The 19,456-nt window shown below is 50.6% G+C and overlaps 1 protein-coding gene across 1 annotated transcript; it reads right to left on the bottom strand.

The window, feature by feature from the left end:
• Positions 1–5,659: 5,659 nt before the first annotated feature.
• Positions 5,660–9,655, bottom strand: Dusp9 (dual specificity phosphatase 9). The gene is made up of 4 exons (XM_029472996.1): positions 9,459–9,655; positions 8,332–8,907; positions 7,331–7,786; positions 5,660–7,048 (listed from the first exon to the last, which is right to left on the bottom strand). Exons 2-4 carry the CDS (start codon positions 8,870–8,872, stop codon positions 6,723–6,725), a joined length of 1,323 nt encoding a protein of 440 aa, XP_029328856.1. The 5' UTR covers positions 8,873–8,907; positions 9,459–9,655; the 3' UTR covers positions 5,660–6,722.
• Positions 9,656–19,456: the final 9,801 nt, after the last annotated feature.

Consider the following 19,456-nt stretch of genomic DNA (forward strand, 5'->3'; position numbering starts at 1 on the left):
TCGTTCTTAATTCATGTGTTGAAATCCCACTTCTCACTAGAATTCTAATACTTGGAAACTGGGCCTCTAAGGAAGTAATTAATGAAGTCATCAGGATGGCTGATACTATTAGTGTCCTTATAACAAACACCAGAGAGCTCACTTGCTGTCTTTCTCCACAGGCACATAATGAAGAGATGCCAGGTGAGGACACAATGAGAAACTGATTGGCAGCAAGTCATGAACAGTGTAGTGTCCTTGCCATCCCCTGAACTAACTAGCTGGAACGCTGATTTGAGCCCAAGAAGATGGGAAGGGAGACTTGTTATAGTGAAAAAACTTGGAGTTCTGTCTTAGTCAGAGTTTCTATTCCTGCACAAACATCATGACTAAGAAGCATTTGGGGAGGAAAGGGTTTATTCGGCTTACACTTCCATACTGCTGTTCATCACCAAGGAAGTCAGGACTAGAACTCAAGCAGGTCAGAAAGCAGGAGCTGATGCAGAGGCCATGGAGGGTTGTTCTTTACTGGCTTGCCTCCTCTGGCTTGCTCAGCCTGCTCTCTTATAGAACCTAAGATGACCAGCCCAGAGATGGCACCACCCACAATGGGCCCTCCCACCTTGATCACTAATTGAGAAAATGCCTTACAGCTGGATCTCATGGAGGCGTTTCCTCAAGGGAGGCTCCTTTCTCTGTGATAACTCCAGCCTGTGTCAAGTTGACACAAAACCAGCCAGTACAAGTGCTGAATCACAATTGACTCCAGGGAATCCGACATCCTCTGCTGATCCCATGGGCATTAACATGTATGTTTCCACACATATACATAAATAAGAATAAAATAAAATCTTTGGAAAAATGGAAAATACATTTTAGAGAATGGTTTTATGCAGGGTTGGGAGTGAAACTCAGAGTTTTGCGCTTGCTGGACAAGCACTCTATCAGCTAAGCTACATCTGCAGCCTCAAGCCATTACTTTTTCAAGCCAGGTGTGGACTTTTTAGTTGCTAATATTGTTTGTCTTTCTGTACTCTGAATATATCACTCTATTGCCTTCTGACATACATTGTTTCTGACCAAAAATCAGGTGTTAGATGGTCTTTACGGGTTCCTTTTCTCTCGGTACTTTCTCAATTTGTGTATCTTTGTCTTTTTCTTTAAAAGAATTATTTTTTAATTTATTATATGTAAGTACACTGTAGCTGTCTTCAGACACTCCAGAAGAAGGCGTCAGATCTCATTACGGATGATTGTGAGCCACCATGTGGTTGCTGGGAATTGAATTCGGGACCTTGGGAGGCGCAGTCAGTGCTCTTAACTGCTGAGCCATCTCTCTAGCCCTGTATCTTTGTCTTTAAACAGTGATTGTGAAATATCTATAAGTGGCTCTCTTTGTGTTTGCTATGATTGGGATATAGTTTAATTGTGTACCCCTCAAAGGTTTATGTGATAAAAGACTTGGACTCCACGGTGGCAGAACTAGAAGGTGGTAGAGCCTTTAAGAGATGGAGCCTGCTAGAGGTCCTTAGGTTATTTGGGATGTGCTTCTGGGAAGCAGTTCAGTGTGACCTCTTGAGGTCTAGGGCGGGCTGTTAAAAAGTGAGAAAGGCCCCCATAGTCTCTCTGTTCTTGTCTTGATGTGTGATAGTCACCTGTGCTATTGTTCTCTCTGCTCTGAGCTGATGCAGCTTAGTGGTGACCCTTGCCTCACAGTCTTCTTTAAACTTTCAAACTATGACCTAAATTCACCTCTTTTCCTCATTATTAACCTCTGTGAGATATGTCTTTATAGTGAAACATTATTGATACCCAGTTTTTCTTAGTAGGGTTTATTAAATTTCTTCCATCTGATTAGTTTTTCATAAAACTTTGGATTTTTTTTTCTTTCTTGGTTATTTTGAGACAGGTCTTCTCTGTGTAGCCCTGCCTGTCCTGGAACTCACTCTGTAGACCAGGCTGCCCTCAAACTCAGAAATCCACCTGCCTCTGCCTCCTGAGTGCTGGGATTAAAGGCATGTGTCACCACCGCCCGGCTTGTTTTTTGTTGTTGTTGTTGTTTTGTTTTTGTTTTTTTAAGTATTTATTCTGCTCGTGTAGTGTAGTTACTTTCTCCCAATAGAAACACTCCTTCCAAGAGGACGAAGATAACTTAGAAGGCTCAGGAAGTTCTTAAAATAGGATTCACAAGGTTCCTCCCCAAAATTATATAAGCAGTGATCAATTTCTCCACCCCCAAGACTTTTGTTTTTTGTTTTGTTTAGTTTTGTTTGATACAGGGTTTCTTTGTGTAACCCTGGATGTCCTGGAACTCCCTCTGTAGACCAGTCTGGCCTCCAATTCAGAGATCCATCTGTCTCTCTGCCTTCCATGTGCTGGGATTAAAAGCATGTGCCACCACCACCCAGCCAAAATTTTATTTTGTTATTTTTATTTTATGTGCAAGTGTGTGGGCTTGCGTGTAGGTATGTATGTGTGCAATGTGCATAAAATGCCCCATAGGGACCAGAAGAGTCCACTGGGTTCCTGGGAACTGAAGTTATAGGTGATTGTGAGCTGCCTGGGAACTTAACCCAGGTCCTCTGCAAGAGTTACCCACTGATAACTCTCTAGCCTCAGCAACAAACAGTGTCTGAGTAGAGACTCTCTAGTAGGCCAAGAAGCCTGCAAGTTGTTCAGGGAGCTCCTGTAAGTAACCCCCTCACCAATAGCCCTTTAAGTACCCTTCAATAAACTCATTGGTTCAAGAAGCTAGAGTTGGGTACATTGATTATTTGATATGCTGTCGGGGAATGAATACATGTTTATTCCCATCTCCCCTAGGAAGAGTTATCAGCAGCTTGTTTCTCTTTCTTATTCTTTATATCTCCAATTACATACCTTGGATGCTTAATGCTATCCCATGGGTCATGTTACACTTTTTATTTATTTCAGTGTTTCTATTTATTTATTTCTCTCTTGACTTCTGCATTAATAAAGGGTTTTCCTTCATCATTCGTGTTTTCCTCTCCTAGTCTGGAATTAGTGTACTCTATATTCTTTCTAGAGGTTGCCTTAGAAAACTAGTGTGTGGTCCATTGCAGAAGGAGTTGAGAAGTTAACACCATGCTATACAAAGGCAAAGCAGCTGAAAATGAAGCACTCTTCCAAATCCATCAACCATCTTCATCAGGCTGGAGTGGGGCAGGCACACATAGGAACCCAAGGAACTCATGTTTCACCCAGGACGATTGAAGATGTGCTCCACAGAAATTGCTGAACTTCAGAGGCTCCGAGTAGAAAGGACAGATAATTAAAACTTGAAGTTTTGTATGTTCTTGGGAACTTTTTCTTTATAAGCTTAGTAGGGCTCCCATAAAGAACAAGCTCATGCTTCTGGCAGGGTGGGGGGTGGGGAAGAGAACCTAGGCATTCTTTCTTAACAAGCCCTGCCCTCAAAAAAAAAAAAAAAAAAAAAAAAAAGCTGCCGAGGCAAGTTCTGCTCCTGCTGGGCTTTATCAAAGCTTTTGTGGCGGGGGTGGGGGGGTGGGGGGGTGGGGGGGGATGGGGGAAGGGAATCCTCTGTGTCATCCTGCCTCACCTTTGGCGACACAGAATCTGAGAAGCACAGGCCAGAGGCATAGGCTTCCCAAGACAGAGCACTATAGACCATGGCCTCTCCCTGCCACTTCAGTACTACACTACTGGAGACATGTAGTGATTCCTTTCTCCTGGTAATTAGCGAGCGCTATTTTTATTTTCATTCAACTTTGACCCAAATCTAAGTTCAAGATAAGTATGCATACTCATTTGTTTCTTTTTTTTTTTTTTTTTTTTTTTTTTTTTTGGTTTTTCGAGACAGGGTTTCTCTGTATAGCCCTGGCTGTCCTGGAACTCACTTTGTAGACCAGGCTGTCCTCGAACTCAGAAATCCGCCTGCCTCTGCCTCCCGAGTGCTGGGATTAAAGGCGTGAGCCACCACTCCCGGCCATTTGTTTCTTTAGGTGTATTTTTCGAGGTCATCTATTACATTTGCTGCTGTCACAAATTACCATAAATTTAGTGACTTAGAGCAGCACTTTGACTGCTATGGTGGTAGCGCTTTCCTGTCCTTCTGGCACTTGAGAGGTGGAGGCAAGGGAATCAGAAGTTCAAAGGTACCCTCAGCCTCACAGTGGATTAAGTAAATTCGAAGCCAGATGGGGTTGCATTTGACCATGCCAGAGAGGGGAGAGAAATAAAAATAATCTCATAGTTTTATATACTAACAGGTATGGGAGGCTACATTCCTGTAGAGGCTCCTGGTCCCAGGCTGTGCACCCAGGCAGTTTTGAGCTCACTGGTGTTTTTTTTTTTTTTTTCTCTCTTTTGTCTCAGAGCCTTTCTCTTATTTTCTTATCAGCTCAGGCATTTGGCCACAGGATTTTAAATTTGACCCACATTTCAGGGCTTTTGGATAAGGAGTGCTACCTGAACATCTTGTTCCTAAGGTTCCTAAGACCATTGCTGCAATTGGGATCTTGAATGTCTCTCCAAAACCCATGTTTAAGGACTTAGTCCCTCAGGTGGTATATATACTGGGAAGTGGACCCAGTGGGAGGGGAGATGTCTTTAGTTTGTTTGAGGTATAGTCTTGAAAGGTCTTTGGGGGACTCCAGTCCTTTTTTCTTCCTCTCTTTTCCCTCTTGGTAATGAAGCATCCAATTGTTTTTCTTTTTTTCGAGACAGGGTTTCTCTGTATAGCCCTGGCTGTCCTGGAACTCGACCAGGCTGGCCTCAAACTCAGAAATCCGCCTGCCTCTGCCTCCCGAGTGCTGGGATTAAAGGCGTGCGCCACCACGCCCGGCCCCCAATTGTTTTTCATTACACAGTCCCACCATTTGGTGTTGCGTTATCACAGGCCCAGAGTGAAGGGGCCAACCAGGCATGGCCTGGATCACTGAAATGAGAGGCAAAAATCAATCTTCCCTCTCTACAAGCATATTGCCGCATATATTCCTTGTGCTAACTGGGAACCTGACTAGAACAGCCAAGTCTCCATTGCATTCTCCTGTCTACATGCTCTCTGCCCACCCTCTGCCGCTGCTCTTCTGTTTTATCTCGAAGCTTTGAAAATGCAGCTTGCCAGGCTTGCCAGCTGTAGCAAGGAGAAGGCACTGGCAGTGTTGAGTGGAGCCCTACCTGAAAATTAGATGAGCCAGTGATGTAGGCTCTCCCTAACATTTCTGATGGGCCAGTGAACACTTTGCCTTAGGGCTCCTCCTACCTTTGCCCAGGCTTTTGTAGCCTTGATTCCACATTGTATGATATGCATAGCCCATGTCCATTCCCTCAAGTCCTAGGCACCCTCAGCAAAATATGCAGGCCACCAACTTTGACTCAGAGCTTGGGGGTCATGACTGAATTTGGAGCATTTGATTCCCCACTCTGTGGTACTGGCCGCACCCTGTATCCCATTCCCCTCTGGAAATGCAGCTGCAAACATGCACTTTCTTCATGTCTGGCTCATTGGTTGTGCCCAGCTTCCTGAAGTGTGTGCGAGAGACCTGGTAGCCAATAGGCAGTGTACATAGATGGGGAACGATGAATCGGTGAAGGGCAGGCTTCCCTTTCCTTTCCCTCCCTTCCCAAAGGAGTCCAAGAAGCAACAACCTCTCTGTTCAGTACCTTAAATAAACTGTTTATTCAGGAGTAACAATGACAGAATGTGATTATGATGTGGATTACAAAAACAAAGACAAGATGGTCCTGCTGCCACAGGTACTGCCAGCTCCAGGCTGAGTATGAGTGGGCTAGTGTGTGTGTGTGTGTACACACACACACACACACACACACACACACACACACACACAGAGTGTACAACGGGGTGTGGACTGCAATGAATGACCATGTGTGTCTGCAGCTTGGCCCCTTCCCTGCCCCCCAAACCAACAGTGGCTGTGTGAGACTCACAGTAGCAAAATTGAGGCCTTCATCTTTCCCTCCCTCCCCCTCAGCTCTAGCTCTGAGACCCTATCTCCTCCGGTGGCAGTTTGACCACCCTCAGTCACAAAGAGTCTCAGTGATCCTGTCAAGACATCTGGGGGAGGAGGAAAGAAACAGTCAGGGCACCAGATGTGTGGCTGGGATCTCGCCCATTGGCTCCCAGGCCCATGCCCTCCCATGTGACACTGCCCAGCAAAAAGCCACCCAGAGAGGCTGTCCCTGTGGATGCGGAGAGCAGCCATTGTGTCTCTGGGTTCACACCCTACAGTTCTAAGAAGTCTAAGCCCTAGTGAGAGAAGCAGGAAGGAGTCTACACCAGTCAAAGTGGTCAGGTCTGCTCCCACAGGTGGACATTTGGGGACAGGTATGGAACCAAGAGCAGGCTCCTGTGGCAAAGAATGATACACTCTTCCTGAAGATGAAACAGCAAGAAGGGCCAGGGCCCAGGCAGCAATCTGGAATGGTCTCTTGGATAGGAAGCCCCACTCCCACCCTGAAAAAAGAAAGTAACAGTCACAGAAGAGGCAGGTTCTGGAGCATGGCCCCGCTCTAGAGCGGGGAGGGTCAGGCCCGAAGCCCCGGGCCCACCAGTAGGCACGTGGAATAGAATCTGGGGCTGGCCTTGAGTGTGTGGGGCAGGTTTCTACTCTGTTCCCACATGAGGTATTGAGCTTTCCCTCCCCCCTTCCCCTTTTCCCTCTCCCTGCTTATGGCTGCATCCCATCCCTGCTAATACTAGGGGTCATAAGTAGGGACCAGCCCATCAGCTCCATGCGGCTTTATGTGGGGTCCAGCTCAAAGACCCCATCGCTGGTAGGGGTAGTAAAGAAGGAAGGTGGGTCTGAGACGGTGGACTCTGGTCCCCCACTGCCCCGCCCGCCGGAGCGCTTCCCCCCCAGGCGCAGGCTGCGTTCAAAGTCTAGCAGCTGCCCCATAAAGTTGAAGTTAGGTGAGATGTTAGACTTCTTCCGCTTGACCAAGTCGTAGGCATCGTTGAGTGAGAGGTGAAGCTTCTGCATGAGGTAGGCCACGGTGACAGTGACAGAGCGGCTGACCCCTGCCAGACAGTGGACGAGCACCCCACAGTTCTGCGACAAGGCCTCATCTAGGTAAAACAGGACAGAACAGAGACACCCCCTAAGGGTCACCATGAATGAGACCAAAACTAAACGAATTTCTGGGATCATCATCACTGTCCCCCTACCCTGCCGAGACCATATCTGAAAGATCTCTCTCACTGGCAGTTGACCTGCGCTCTACCCCCACCTCCCCAAGTGTCACGTGGGCTCTGGGAATGGAGTGAGGAGGACGAGAGGCCAAGAATCAGTCTGGTGGGTGGAGAGAGTGGAGGGGGGAGGGACAGAGGGACAAAGTAGGGAGGACTTACCAATGAATGCAATGGCCTCCGGAAAGAACTGGGACAGATTCTGGCTCCAATGGTCAGAGATGGGGATCTGCTTGTAGTGGAAGTCACCATTCTTCTCAAAGAGGTTAGGAAGGTTGGGGGTGACATTGAGGATATAGCGGATGCCAAGCTTGGCCAGGCTCTCCAAATTGGCTGAATCTCGAGCACTGCCTAGGTAGAGATTGGGCAGGATCTGGACTGGGAAGGGTGGTAGCAGCCCAGCTGGAGGGGATGTGGTGCTCTCAGAATCTAGGCCACAGCTCAAGGTGTCACGGTCAGCCTCAGATTCTGCATCAGAGAAATCAGAGCTCAAGCACAGGCCACCTAGCCCCACCACAGGCACTGAGCTAGACATTGAGCCCAGGCCTGAGCGAGCACGACCACTGAAGCTGGTTTCACACAGGTGAGGACACTCGGCCTGGAACTTGCTGAAGCCACCTGTCAGGAAAGAAGGGCGAGGTCTTACTATTTAATATAGCCTCTGGGCAGCCAAGTTTCCCTAGCTGGGGCTAGGGAGCTGACACTACACAGCTCTCTGGGGTGGGGGTTGCAGATATTGCCAAAGGGAACACATAAACCAGCAGAGTTGTTTAAACTACATGTGCTGTGCTATAGACAGCCATCCTCCCTCACTCAGCATTTGTGACTGTTTCTTTGGCTGGTAAGTGCCCAATGCAGCCCTTAGTCTTGGGGCATTATCCTGTGAACCAGGTTGTTTCAGGTCAATTCTCCCCATTATCCAGACTTATAAATGGGCTTGGAGGGATGAAGGACTTGCCCAAGGTCACGGTCAGCTCTGCCTCCCCAAAAGCTGTTGGGCAGGTTATCAGGAGGGAGGCTCTTACCCTATATTTTAGACAAAATGAGATTGAGTTTGCTGAAGGATAAAGTAATTATGAAACCCCTTGGAAAGAAGGATCTTTTCTCCTGACCTGAGGCCTCTCCATAGTGCTCTCTCTCTCAGACCACTGACCCTCACTTACCCTGTAGGTAGTATGCTGGGTAGCCTTCTTCCCGAAGCTTCTGGAGCAGGACGCCCAGCACTGAGTCAGCATCCCACTCTTCTTTGGCCTCCGCTTTGGCCTCCGCTTTAGCCTCCGCTTTGGCCTCCGCTTCAGCCTTAGCTTCGGCCTCCGCTTTAGCCTTAGTTTCGGCCTCCGCTTCAGCCTTAGCTTCGGCCTCCGCTTCAGCCTTAGCTTCGGCCTCCGCTTCAGCCTTAGCTTCGGCCTTCGCTTCAGCCTCCGCTGCTTCACGATGGCACTGGCCACTACTACCCTGGTCGTATAGGAGCACAGGGGCCGGTGGGGGAGGCTGCAGTGGTGGCCCAGGCAAGAGCGACCGCACCGACATGCTCCCCCTCCGCAGGCGGCGCAGCATCAGCGAGGGCAGGGCCACGCTCAGCGCCCCGCAGATGCGCGCCGACTCATACAGCTCCCGGCTGCGGCAGTCCAGCAGCAGAAGCTGTGGGCGCGGGGACGACAGCTCCTGACGCAGCCACAGGCATGACCGACTCAGACTCTCCATGGTCGCGCAGCGTCCTGCACGTCGGGCAGTGGATGCTGTGGAGAGAGGCAAGGCGCGGAGTGAGGGCAAGTTTGTCTCTACTCCTGTAGCGTGGATCAGGCTACCGAGGCGGGAAGTCAACCCCTGTCCTGAGGGCAGGCTTTCAGTGTCCCCGCAGGGACATTCCTCTACCGCCTGCTTCTCTCCTCGCGCTCCACCCACAGTGAGAACACCAAGGAAGGCGCCCCTGGAAAAAGACCCGAGGCTGCCGCCACTTGGGCGCTGCTCCCTGCCCCGCTTACATGGAGTTTTCGTGAGACATACCCCAAAAGATAGCTGGGCGTCTACCGGGCTCTGAAGTGCTAGGAGGACTAAAACCAGTTCCCTCCACACCCCTTTTCTGACTTTCTCATTTGCTCTGATCTCCATCACTCCCCAAGTTCAATTTTGGATGTGTGGAGAAGTTGGGTTCAAGGCCCGGCTCTCCTCTAAAGCCGGGAAGACCCAGAGAACAAGAGGGTCACCGAGGTTATGGGCCTCGGCGAGTCCCGTAAGAGCTGACTCGGCCCCACTCCTACCCACCCCAGGAGAGAACAAAAGGAGAGACCTGGAGCGAGATCCAGAGGCAGGCGACTGCACCCGGACGTCCTGGCCACAGCTAGTGCCACGGCAGGGCGTAGGTATCGTTCATGGAGACGGATCCCCCAGGCTTGGGCGCTCGGAGAGGGCGGGGTGGTGGAGCAGGCTCGCACGTGGAAGCCAAGCCTCGCGCCACTCGTGCGCCGGCCGCTTCCTGGCAGCAGAATCCAGATTCCACCTTGGAAGGCTCTGCCTTCGGACCGACTAAGTAGCAGCTCAAAGGGGCGGGACGGGGCGGGGCGGTGGGGCGGGCTCAGGGAGCAGGAGAGCCAACCAGGGCTAAGGAATAGCCTGGTGGGAGTTGCAAGCCGCAGGCTGAGCTAGGGCTTCCACCCAGGCGGGACAGGGTCAGGGCAGAGGCCAAGGGCAGGTCGGGGGCCCAGCAGGGGACATGTTGCAGTTGCCCCTGCTTGGCGCCAGTCTGGTCCCTGGAAGCAGGAAGAGGGGTGGGGACAAAAGCCCAGAGCCCCAGAACCAGAAACTGTCTCAAACAACTCAATAATGTTGAACTATCTGGAACTAGATGGCCCCCATCTGTATAATGGGCTAATCAGAGCCTTCTAATGTATTTTACTGCCACTAAAAAACTGAAGGCACAAGGCAGCTCCTGGGTGTGCTATTTCCATCTGGGCTTCAATTGTACAGGCCTAGCTAAAGGTACGCAAGAATTCTGAGCACTGTGCTCTTATCAGGTGAAGAGGGGCGCCTCCCCAAAGCCTCTTTCCCATAAGCCCCTGGATGGATCCACGTGGAAGGAAGTCGTTTTACTGCAGTATGTCCCCAATCCCCATGCTCCTTCTGGCTTTTCTAGTGGTCATGACTATACAAGTCACTGTCCCAGTTTCTGAAACTTCAGCGTGTCTCCACCCTGCCCCATTCCAGAGCACCATTCAGTCCACAAAGGCTGGTGGCCTCCAGCCAGCCCACTGGACAGGTGATGAACAGGAAAGACACATAAGGGCTCTCCTTGCCTGGGTGTTCTAGTCCAGCAGGACACACTAACAATAAGCAAAGGCACTGGACCAGATATCGGGGTGATAAGTGCTGACAATGAAAGGAGAGGCAGGGGAGGCTTCTAAAACAGCCTCATCTGGCCATGTGTCCTCTCTCTGCTAAAAGCCCAAGAAAAGCAAATAACAGTGTTAAAGGAAAACACACAACAGATAAGATAAAGCTCGCACAAAATAATCAAAGGGTTAAGACCCCGTAGATAAATGGGTAAGGAACTCAAGGACTGCATACTCTGCCCAAAGGAAGGAATGTGATGGGGTAAGAGTATATGGGGAAAGGTTGAAGCTTAGGCATGGAAGGAAAGCCAATTCAAAAAATAGGGAAATACTTCCCAGTCACTACATTAGTAGAATGTTCTCAAAATGAGAATGCCAAGTGTTGGCAAGAGCTGACTGGGGCTTGATTATGTTGTGGACAAGTTAGTGGTGGCATGAGGCCATGGATGCAGACAGCTGAAGAGACAGTATCTTACCCTCCCAATCCTGGAGGTTGTGTACTTGGAGGGAGGATCTCCAACAAGAGGGAAATACTGGTATTCCCAGAAATCTAGGTGTGCTCTCCGGAGTAGGCTTTCTAGAGGAAGTGATAGGAACTGCCCTGGAGGATGAGCATGGGAGAGAGGCACCTCTCCATGAAGGAAAGGGGAGCCTAGGCATCGATAACCAGTTCCACTCCTGTCCACACCTGAAGAATATTTTCCCTACACCTAGTCCCAGGCGCCTGCTGGCAAGACCCCAATCCTAGCATAGGATAGGAGAGGATGACTGATGCTCTGTCTCCAAAGTCAGTGCTCAGTGCCCAATGCCTGCCTCGCTGCAGTGCCAGCAAACAGGACAAATGGGAACCTGTTGCCACCCCCGCACTGCAGGGTTCGGTGCAGCCAAGGCCTCCCCTCGCCTGCCTCCAGTAACACCCTCCCCCCACCCCCTGCAGCCTCTGCTGGAGCGCTGGCCCCGCCCCTCTCCTGCTTCTGGATTCTCCGGCGGACAGGATTTGGGGAAGGCTGCTGCACGTGGGGCCCTTCCCGTCCCCCTTTGGCGGGTGGAGTCAGGCGAAGCACTCACCACTCGCCTCAGGGTGGGCGCTGAGCCCACTGTCGCCCCCGCTGGGGGCCCCAGGGCTTCCAACTGGCCAGCCCAATGAACCTCCCCCCACCAGGCCCACTGCGTGCTGTGGACGCTCTCAGGTCCCCCAGATGCCCGAACAGCACTGCTCGCAGCAAAATGCGCGATTCCCGCCCGGCCCAGTGGCAGGATTTCAGTTGTCCCTACCCGGTCACATGGCCCGGAGCGCAACTCCCAGAGACAACGTTAAGACCAAATGCAGTGTCTTTTCCATAAAAGCCACTTTCCGCTGAGAATGGCCTTATGATTTTCCTAGTAGAGCTCCTCGCGGGACTGAGAGTTCCTCCAAGGCAGGAACCGGTGTGTGCCCAGTCCCAAGCTGACTTGAGATCCCCAGCGAGGGACTAGTACACGCGCCGGGTGCTTGCAGAAGAAATGCTCATTAACAAAGACGGCATGAATGAATGAAACTAATTGTTGCCCGAAGGAGCCCAGGAGGGTGCTGCTCCTGCTTTTTCCTTCCACCTAGCACACACTCCTCCCAGACACTCATGAGCACACATAGCACTTCATAAAGCATACATGCAGGTTGGGATACAAATAGTGTATGTTGACACTTACAGAAACAGCCCACTATACGCTGGACCCCTTTGGTCCCAGCTAGGCCTCCAATCTCTCCTCTCCTCTCCTCTCCTCTCCTCTCCTCTCCTCTCCTCTCCTCTCCTCTCCTCTCCTCTCCTCTCCTCTCCTCTCCTCTCCTCTCCTCTCCTCTCCTCTCCTCTCCTCTCCTCTCCTCTCCTCTCCTCTCCTCTCCTCTCCTCTCCTCTCCTCTCCTCTTTTCCCCCCACCCCCGCCGCCCCTTGCCTCCACATCTAAGTACTGTACCTTGAGGCTCAAGTGCCTTCTTTATTTCTTAAAGAAGAGGTCAAATCAGTTTCTGGGGAATCTCAAGGCCTTTTAGGGAGGCACCTGGAGGGGTGTCCCAAGCTAGTAAGCCACTGCCTTGCAGGGATGCCACCAAATGCTGCAGCCTTTAGAGTCTGTGTGCCAGGTGTTGGCGGTGGGAGGGACTCAGAGACATGGAGGGGGTGTTGAGGGCTAGTTGCGATAGGGGCGGAGCGGGATGCTAAAGTCCTAGCAATCCAGCAGGTGTTTCTGTATGTTGGGGTGTTGGGGATGCTGGAGGTATCGTTCTGGGGACTGGGGAGTGTCAACCGCTGGGGTATGCATTTGTGTTATAGTGGGTAGATTACAGTGTTTCTGGACTGTCGGGAAGTGGGTGAGTTCTGTAATGGGCATATGGAGAGTTTGTGATGGTAGGGGCATAGTGTGTGTGAGTGTGTGTGTGTGTGTGTGTGTGTGTGTGTGTGAGAGAGAGAGAGAGAGAGAGAGAGAGAGAGAGAGAGAGAGAGAGAGAGAGAAACAGTATGCTAGTGCAGACATCGCGGGATGTGTTGGCACTGTGTCAGCACCTGGGTATGTACTGGGGCGTGGCAGGGTATGGGATGATGTTGGTGAGTTAGGAATTGTGGTGAGTGGTGGGGTAGGGAGCTGGTGATATGTACAGTACAGAAACCTGTGTGTCCATGACTGCGAGGTGAGGCTGGTGGAAATGGCAGGGGACATGGAAGGTGCACGGGCAGGGTGGCAGGGGTGTGTAGTCATAGGACCAAATGGGTCATGTAGATTCTTGTTCCCCAGCATGCCCCCGGGTCTTTGGGGTGTGGTTGGCAGGACTATGGGGGTCCACGGTGGAGGAACATACTTGGGGGTAGGCAGCAAGGAGGGATGGGTGGGGCATGGCTCCGCGTGCTCTGCTCACCTCTGCTAGCCTCAGCTTGATCCCTGACTCTGTGCATCGTGACCAGGAAGTTTCCGTAGCTCAGGCAGTAAGAAGTGCTGCTGTCACCGGCTTACGCCAGAGCTCCAGGCGGCGATTTCGCCTGGAGCTTAGGGGCTGCTGCGGCTACTGCAGCTGCCGAGGGAAACTCCAAATCCCGCCTCCACCACCGCCTCGCTGTGGCCGCCTCCTCCCCTCCTGTGGCAGTCTTCTCCGCCCCCTGCCCTGGAGGGGCTCTGTCGCCAGCGGCGCACTGGGAAGGATCAGGGAGGGGCCCAGGCCTGTCCAGCATCCCCCCCCCTCTGCCTCCTACACCCCACCCACCTTCCACCTACCTGTAAGCCCTTGTCCTCTTCAACTTCTACTTGATTGATGATGTGCCCTGTGGTCCTATGCCCCCCAAAGCACACTTATCCCTGTAACCCGAGCTTGGGCCAGAGTATATGGGGAAATTTGACAGTGGTCTGCATTTGGTTTGGGCAGAAGTTGCACAACAGTCTGCACTGGCATCCTTGCTTCTAGCAGAATGAAGGGGCCCAAGAGGGAAAGGACATATGGCTTGGTTACCTCCAGTCCCCACAATGGAGTGGGTGTAAAGGTATGACTGACAGTGCTGCAAATCCCCTACTCTACGTACCCTGTTACTGTCTTTCTTCATTCTCATGTGTGGGTGAGTTCTGTAATGGGTATATGGGGAGTTTGTTATTCCTATTATTCTAATAGGAATAACATGTGCACTCCAGTGCCTGGAAAGGGTGGAGCTAAGACATTGGGGAAATGCCTGGGAGCCTGTGGGGACAAGGATGTTGGCACTAGGTACCATTTACTTTGTTTTGCATCATAGGTCCCAAGCATTCTCATCTAGGACTTTATTTTATCCTCATATCAGTTTTGTGGAAGTCAGGGGAGGCATTTCCCATGTTACAGCTAGGTCAACTGAGGCAGTGGTTGGAAAGGGGTGCCCAGTAATGTGATGAAGCTATACTAGCCTCAAGTTAACTGAGTCAGAAGTTTAGAGCCACAGTTAAACACTTGCACAGGATACCAGCTGGTTCCAGGTCTCAATTCTAGCTTTGGGGGAGAAGGACTCAGAAAAGCCTGTTCTTTCCAGGGCTCCCAAGGGAGACATGTGTGAGCTCAGGAAGTTCTATACCAGGGAGATGCTAAGAACCAGTCTTTGGTCAGGCACTGCCAAGGGCTGGCTTCTTTGCTCATGAGGAGCAAAATCCAGTGAGACCAGGCAAGCTGGGATGCCAGCAGCTTCATGGATAGGGAGCAGCCAAGGGAGGCCTGGCTGCTGGACTGCTGGGCTGTTGGAGTGTTAGCTTGTGTCTGCAGAAGAATTCCCCTGAGTCACTACCCCTGCAGAAGAGGGAAGGTAGCAGCTTGGCTTCCAGCAACCAAGTCTCCCATCTCTGAGATTTGGTTTCTTGGTCTGTATATTTGGGAAGGGAAGCAAGATCCTGTAATCTCCATGTGAGTTTTACAGTGGTATTAGACACTGATGGGTGAGCCAGAGTGGAGTGTGGATTCCAGAACCTGTCATGACCACCAAGCTCTTGGGCCCTGGTTGCCCCTCTTCATCTCAGCTTCAGCAAAAGGTTAGCCTCTTCTAGGCAGAGGCTAGCATTATCACCCTCTCTCTGCCATAGGGACCCCAGACTGGCTGTTAGCTTGCTCTCTAGAGCACTCCACTCCACTCTGGCCTCTTGCCCTTCAGCATCAGCCTATGGGCTCAAGACTTGATCCTGCTGCAACTGGCAAAATGGCGGCACACAGGCCAGCCCTTGGTTCCTTCCTACATCTGGATCGGGACTCTCTGCTAGTCCCAACTGTGATTTATTCCAAGGTTATGGAATCTTCCTTTAGAAACTGAAGAAGCTGAAAGTGGTGATGTACCACAAGGGACTCTTCACTTTTTATTTGTCAACACAGGGCAATACACAGAACAAGAAAGATGAGGACAGCCATTCCCTGCCTCTGTTTACAGAGGACACAGGGCAGCTTTGTATGTGGCTTGGGCACTCATCTGATGAACTGACTCAGATGTGTTTCTAGACAGGTTTGAAACAACCTCTGCATCCACATTTCAGTGACTCAGGACTGAGAGGTTGGGGGAAGTATATCTGCATTGATTCTGCTGGCCCATCCTTGTAGAGCACCCACCCAGACCTCCTACAGTGGTCACTGCTCTCTAGGCAACAAGACAAGACAAGAAATCCAAGGGCCAGGCTTGGATAATCCAAGGGCCAGGCTGATCTGAAGATGTCTGGGAAATTGAAAGGCTTAGGTCTGTTTGGCTTCTGAAAATAGAGTCTCCTTTCTATTTCTAGGGATTTATCACAAGTAGCCCAGCCCAGCCTATGCTCTGTTGAGGTTGCAGAATAAAACTTATAACCTTTTCTACAGAGACTTGAGTGCATATTCCCATTGCTGAACTGGGGGCACAGCTGGCTTTCATCTCTGTAGCAGTCAGGTTTACATGCTTAGGTCCTTGTGGTCTCTGACAAACCTCAGAATAAGATGATTATTCATCTTTATCCATTGCCCTCTCTATGTCACCTCCTCACTTTACTATAGCCAGTCCCTTTGCTTCCTAAAAGACCAAAGCACTCAGTACTAACACAGGACCGGCAACATGTCATGCCTTTCCTTTCTCTTCCATTCCTTGGGGACAGCCTGTGGGAGGAGGCTATCTATTGCCTTTCCAGACCCCATGCTCTCTTGAATCTCTCAGCTGCTTCCCCCAAACTGAAAATAGTCCCAGGAACTTCCAGATCCAGGCAAGGTGGAGAAGCTAGGATGGCAGGCTTTCTTTGAGGTGAAATTTTCAGCTGGGCAGTGTCACCCATGTCTGGGCCAGCTCTGCCACTCTAAGATGCAGCAGTTCTTTGACTAAGATCAAACTGTAACTGTTAAGGCACCCTTTTTTGTTTTCAGTCCCAATTCTACGCCACTCTTCAAGTTAGTGGAACTGCTGCAGAGGAATGTGAAAGTATTGCCTACTGAAGCCTCAGGCCTGGTGTAGGGCTCCCAAGCTGACAGAGAGGAAGGCTCTTGTTTTTTCTGGGGTTTCATTTTTTCCCTAGCTCTCCACAGTCCCTTCTGTGCCTCATGGCATTGTGCTCTGAGTGCTGTGCCCAGACTGAAGGCTTCTTACATGGAAACCCTGTTCACATTTTGGGGCACTCTTTGGATATATGTGTATGTATATACACACACACACACACACACACCCCTGCAGTTTATTTCTGGGCAACCTTTGAATCACACAGAGAAGGATGCCTGTGGCTGAAGCCATCTGCTATCACAGGTGCCCCAGTCCACCATGCCACCATCTATGAGTAAACAGGCTTAGCTCTGTGCTCAGCCCAACCCCTTCCTTGATCATGTACAATGCTTTCAGAAGCACATTATAGACCCATTTAGAAGACGCTCCTGAGCCTAGTGGCTTCCTTTAGGGCAACATCTAGACATGTTAAACAAAATGGCCCTGGTAGCATCTCTCTAAGCTGCACTTGCAGACAAGGTCAAAAGCAGGGTAACCAGATAGTAGAGCTGTAGGTCCCCGGATGTACACGTTCTAAGCAGGGACAGGAGAGATGAGAGAACAGGAGGGAGAAGGTGGGATAGAGAGAGTCAGTCTGCAGTCTGATTGATTTCTGGGGCAGATCCTCAGGAGCCAGGTTCAGTTTTAACCCCCCTCTGGCAATTGCTGTGCTCCCATCCCTTGTCTTGTCCTCTAGAGAAGTATTGGGCGTGTTTGTATCTATATTACAGATGATATAATCCTTTTACCAGGAGAGAACCAGCCTCCCATATTAAGTGGCTGGGCAGGCAAAGGGAGGTAAGGGTGAACAGAAGCCATGACTCTTGTACAGAAGACCTTTAGGCTTATTTTAAGGATGTTAAGGACCAAAGGAGGCCAGCAACTAGATGATCTACCAGGCATGGAAGGACTAGGCTGCACAGACAGATGCCAGCTCCCTTGCTTTAGACATCTTTAACCACTACTTTCTGCCTGGGTCAAGAGAAAGACCTCTGTGAGTGGCCTTTCTGGCCACACCTTTGGATGACCTTCCCATCTCCTGACAGGAATGTGCCTTGCTAGTCAGGCCTGGCCATCACAAGAAACAAGATAATATGTGAAGCAGGCAGTCATGGACAGCCCAGATCAGGGCTCTGATGTCAGTGGCAAGAGGAGGGGGGTTCCTGGGGAGACTGTGGGAGACCTATGCAGAGTTGAGAATCCCAGCTGCCTTTTTTGTTGGCTCCAGCTATCCCTCTTTCCCAGAACTTCAGTTGGCTTCCTATTCCCAGACTCCAAGGCTGACCAAGCCTCAGGCACTCCTATCCTTCCCAGCCTGAGACTTTCTTAAGTCCCTGTTGTGAGCTGTGGCATATCTTGGGGCAGAGGCTGAGCTTCAGGTTACTAGAAATGACCTTCTAAGCAAAGATTCAGTGCTAGTTGAGGTAAGTGGATTCTAGGAGGAAGACTTGGGTAAGGCCTGTCACCTTGTCCTGACTCTAGCCTGACCGCCTTTTGAAGCATTATGGCCTCTATCTTAGCTTTCCACCTTGAAGCACAGAAATGTCAGGAGGAGCCTCCTTGGGTGTAGGAAGTCCTCTTCCACGGGCCTTTGGGTAATGAGCAGCTCAGGGGATTGTGTGAAGGCTTCATTCAAGTCATGATGACCATGAGGGTAAGCAATGACATTGACTGTTAGTGACAGGGTGTTTGTGCTCTCATTTAGTGCTCCTAGATGCTCCCAGAGCACAGAAAGTAGTGATGGAGTTAGTTCCGCTACAAACAATCAATGCCAAATTGACAGCCTTCATCAGTTGGGTCTCAGCCTATATAGTGGGAAGTGATCTCTGAACTTGACGACTAGGGTCACTCTTTTCCACTGACTTCAGAGTGGCCTGAGGCCTCAGTGCATCCTGTAAGGCCACATCCAGCCACCAGGATAGAGAAGAAGTCTGCTTCCTCTGCTCCTGACTACAAAGAATTGGGGCTGCAAGTCAGATAGGCAAAATGCTGATCAGCAAAGAAAGTGGGGCCATCCCACCAGGTAGAGTCCCAAGCTGAGGTTGCATGTGAACCTAGCCTGACACCCTCACTATTCCTCCCCATCTTCCCGTTGAGGACTACCTGCCACAAAGAAGACTCAGGGTGTTTCTGCCAACTCTGTGGGGATTTTTCTATCTAAATTTAGCAAGCCAACCATTCCCTCTCAGTACCTACTTCCACATTGGTAACTGATTGGTATTCTGAGAGAACCCTACAAGGAGGACACAGATACCATGCCACATGATCTGCTTGTCCTGGGGGCTAGTCTTTGGGCAGTGAGAAGGTGGGGAGTGACAGTGAAAAGTGAGGTAGGGACAGTGAAATTCAGAGAGGCAAATGTTGACTAGTCCCTGCCTGAGAAATGCCGAAGGTGGAGAGCTCCTTGCTCTGGGCCAGGCCTTCCCAGTGAGGAGCCATGATGTCACTAAGCTTCTTCTGTGGTGGTGGTGGGGTCCTTACTGTCCTACCTGTAGATGTTGAGCTGTGGGCAGCACTGTTTCCTTTAAGCAGCTGCCTAAGTTGTGTTATTAGAAAGAAGACGAACATGGTGACTCTGGGATCTTTTCAGTTGGCCATGTATGCTTGGTTGTTTCACCTGGAACAGAGACCTGAGTCTTGGTTTTCTAGCAGTGGAAGCCTCCAGGGAGAGCTGTTATAAGTAATATGGGATGTGACTGTGAGGGTGACCCAGTCTTTAAATTTGCAAAGCTCAGCTCTGGGGTCATGTAGTTGGGTAGCTGGCCAGAACCATGAGGGCTGTCTTATAACACATATGACCTGAAGGTAGTTGGTCTCTGCAGCTTCGTTGGAGGAAGAAGTGGGTCAAGGACAGAAGTTCTAAGGCTACAAGCCTAGGAGGACTTCCTAATGGTCAGAGCTGCCAGTTTTGGATTGGCTGGCCAGAAGAATGACACAAGTTAACCAGTGGAAGGGTTAGCACCAAGGCTACTTCTTGGTGTCTAAGTGTTGGGCAGCCTGCA

This window comes from Mus caroli, unplaced genomic scaffold, assembly GCF_978045245.1.
Source record: "Mus caroli unplaced genomic scaffold, Mus_caroli_1 scaffold_5, whole genome shotgun sequence".
Taxonomy (NCBI): Eukaryota; Metazoa; Chordata; class Mammalia; order Rodentia; family Muridae; genus Mus; species Mus caroli.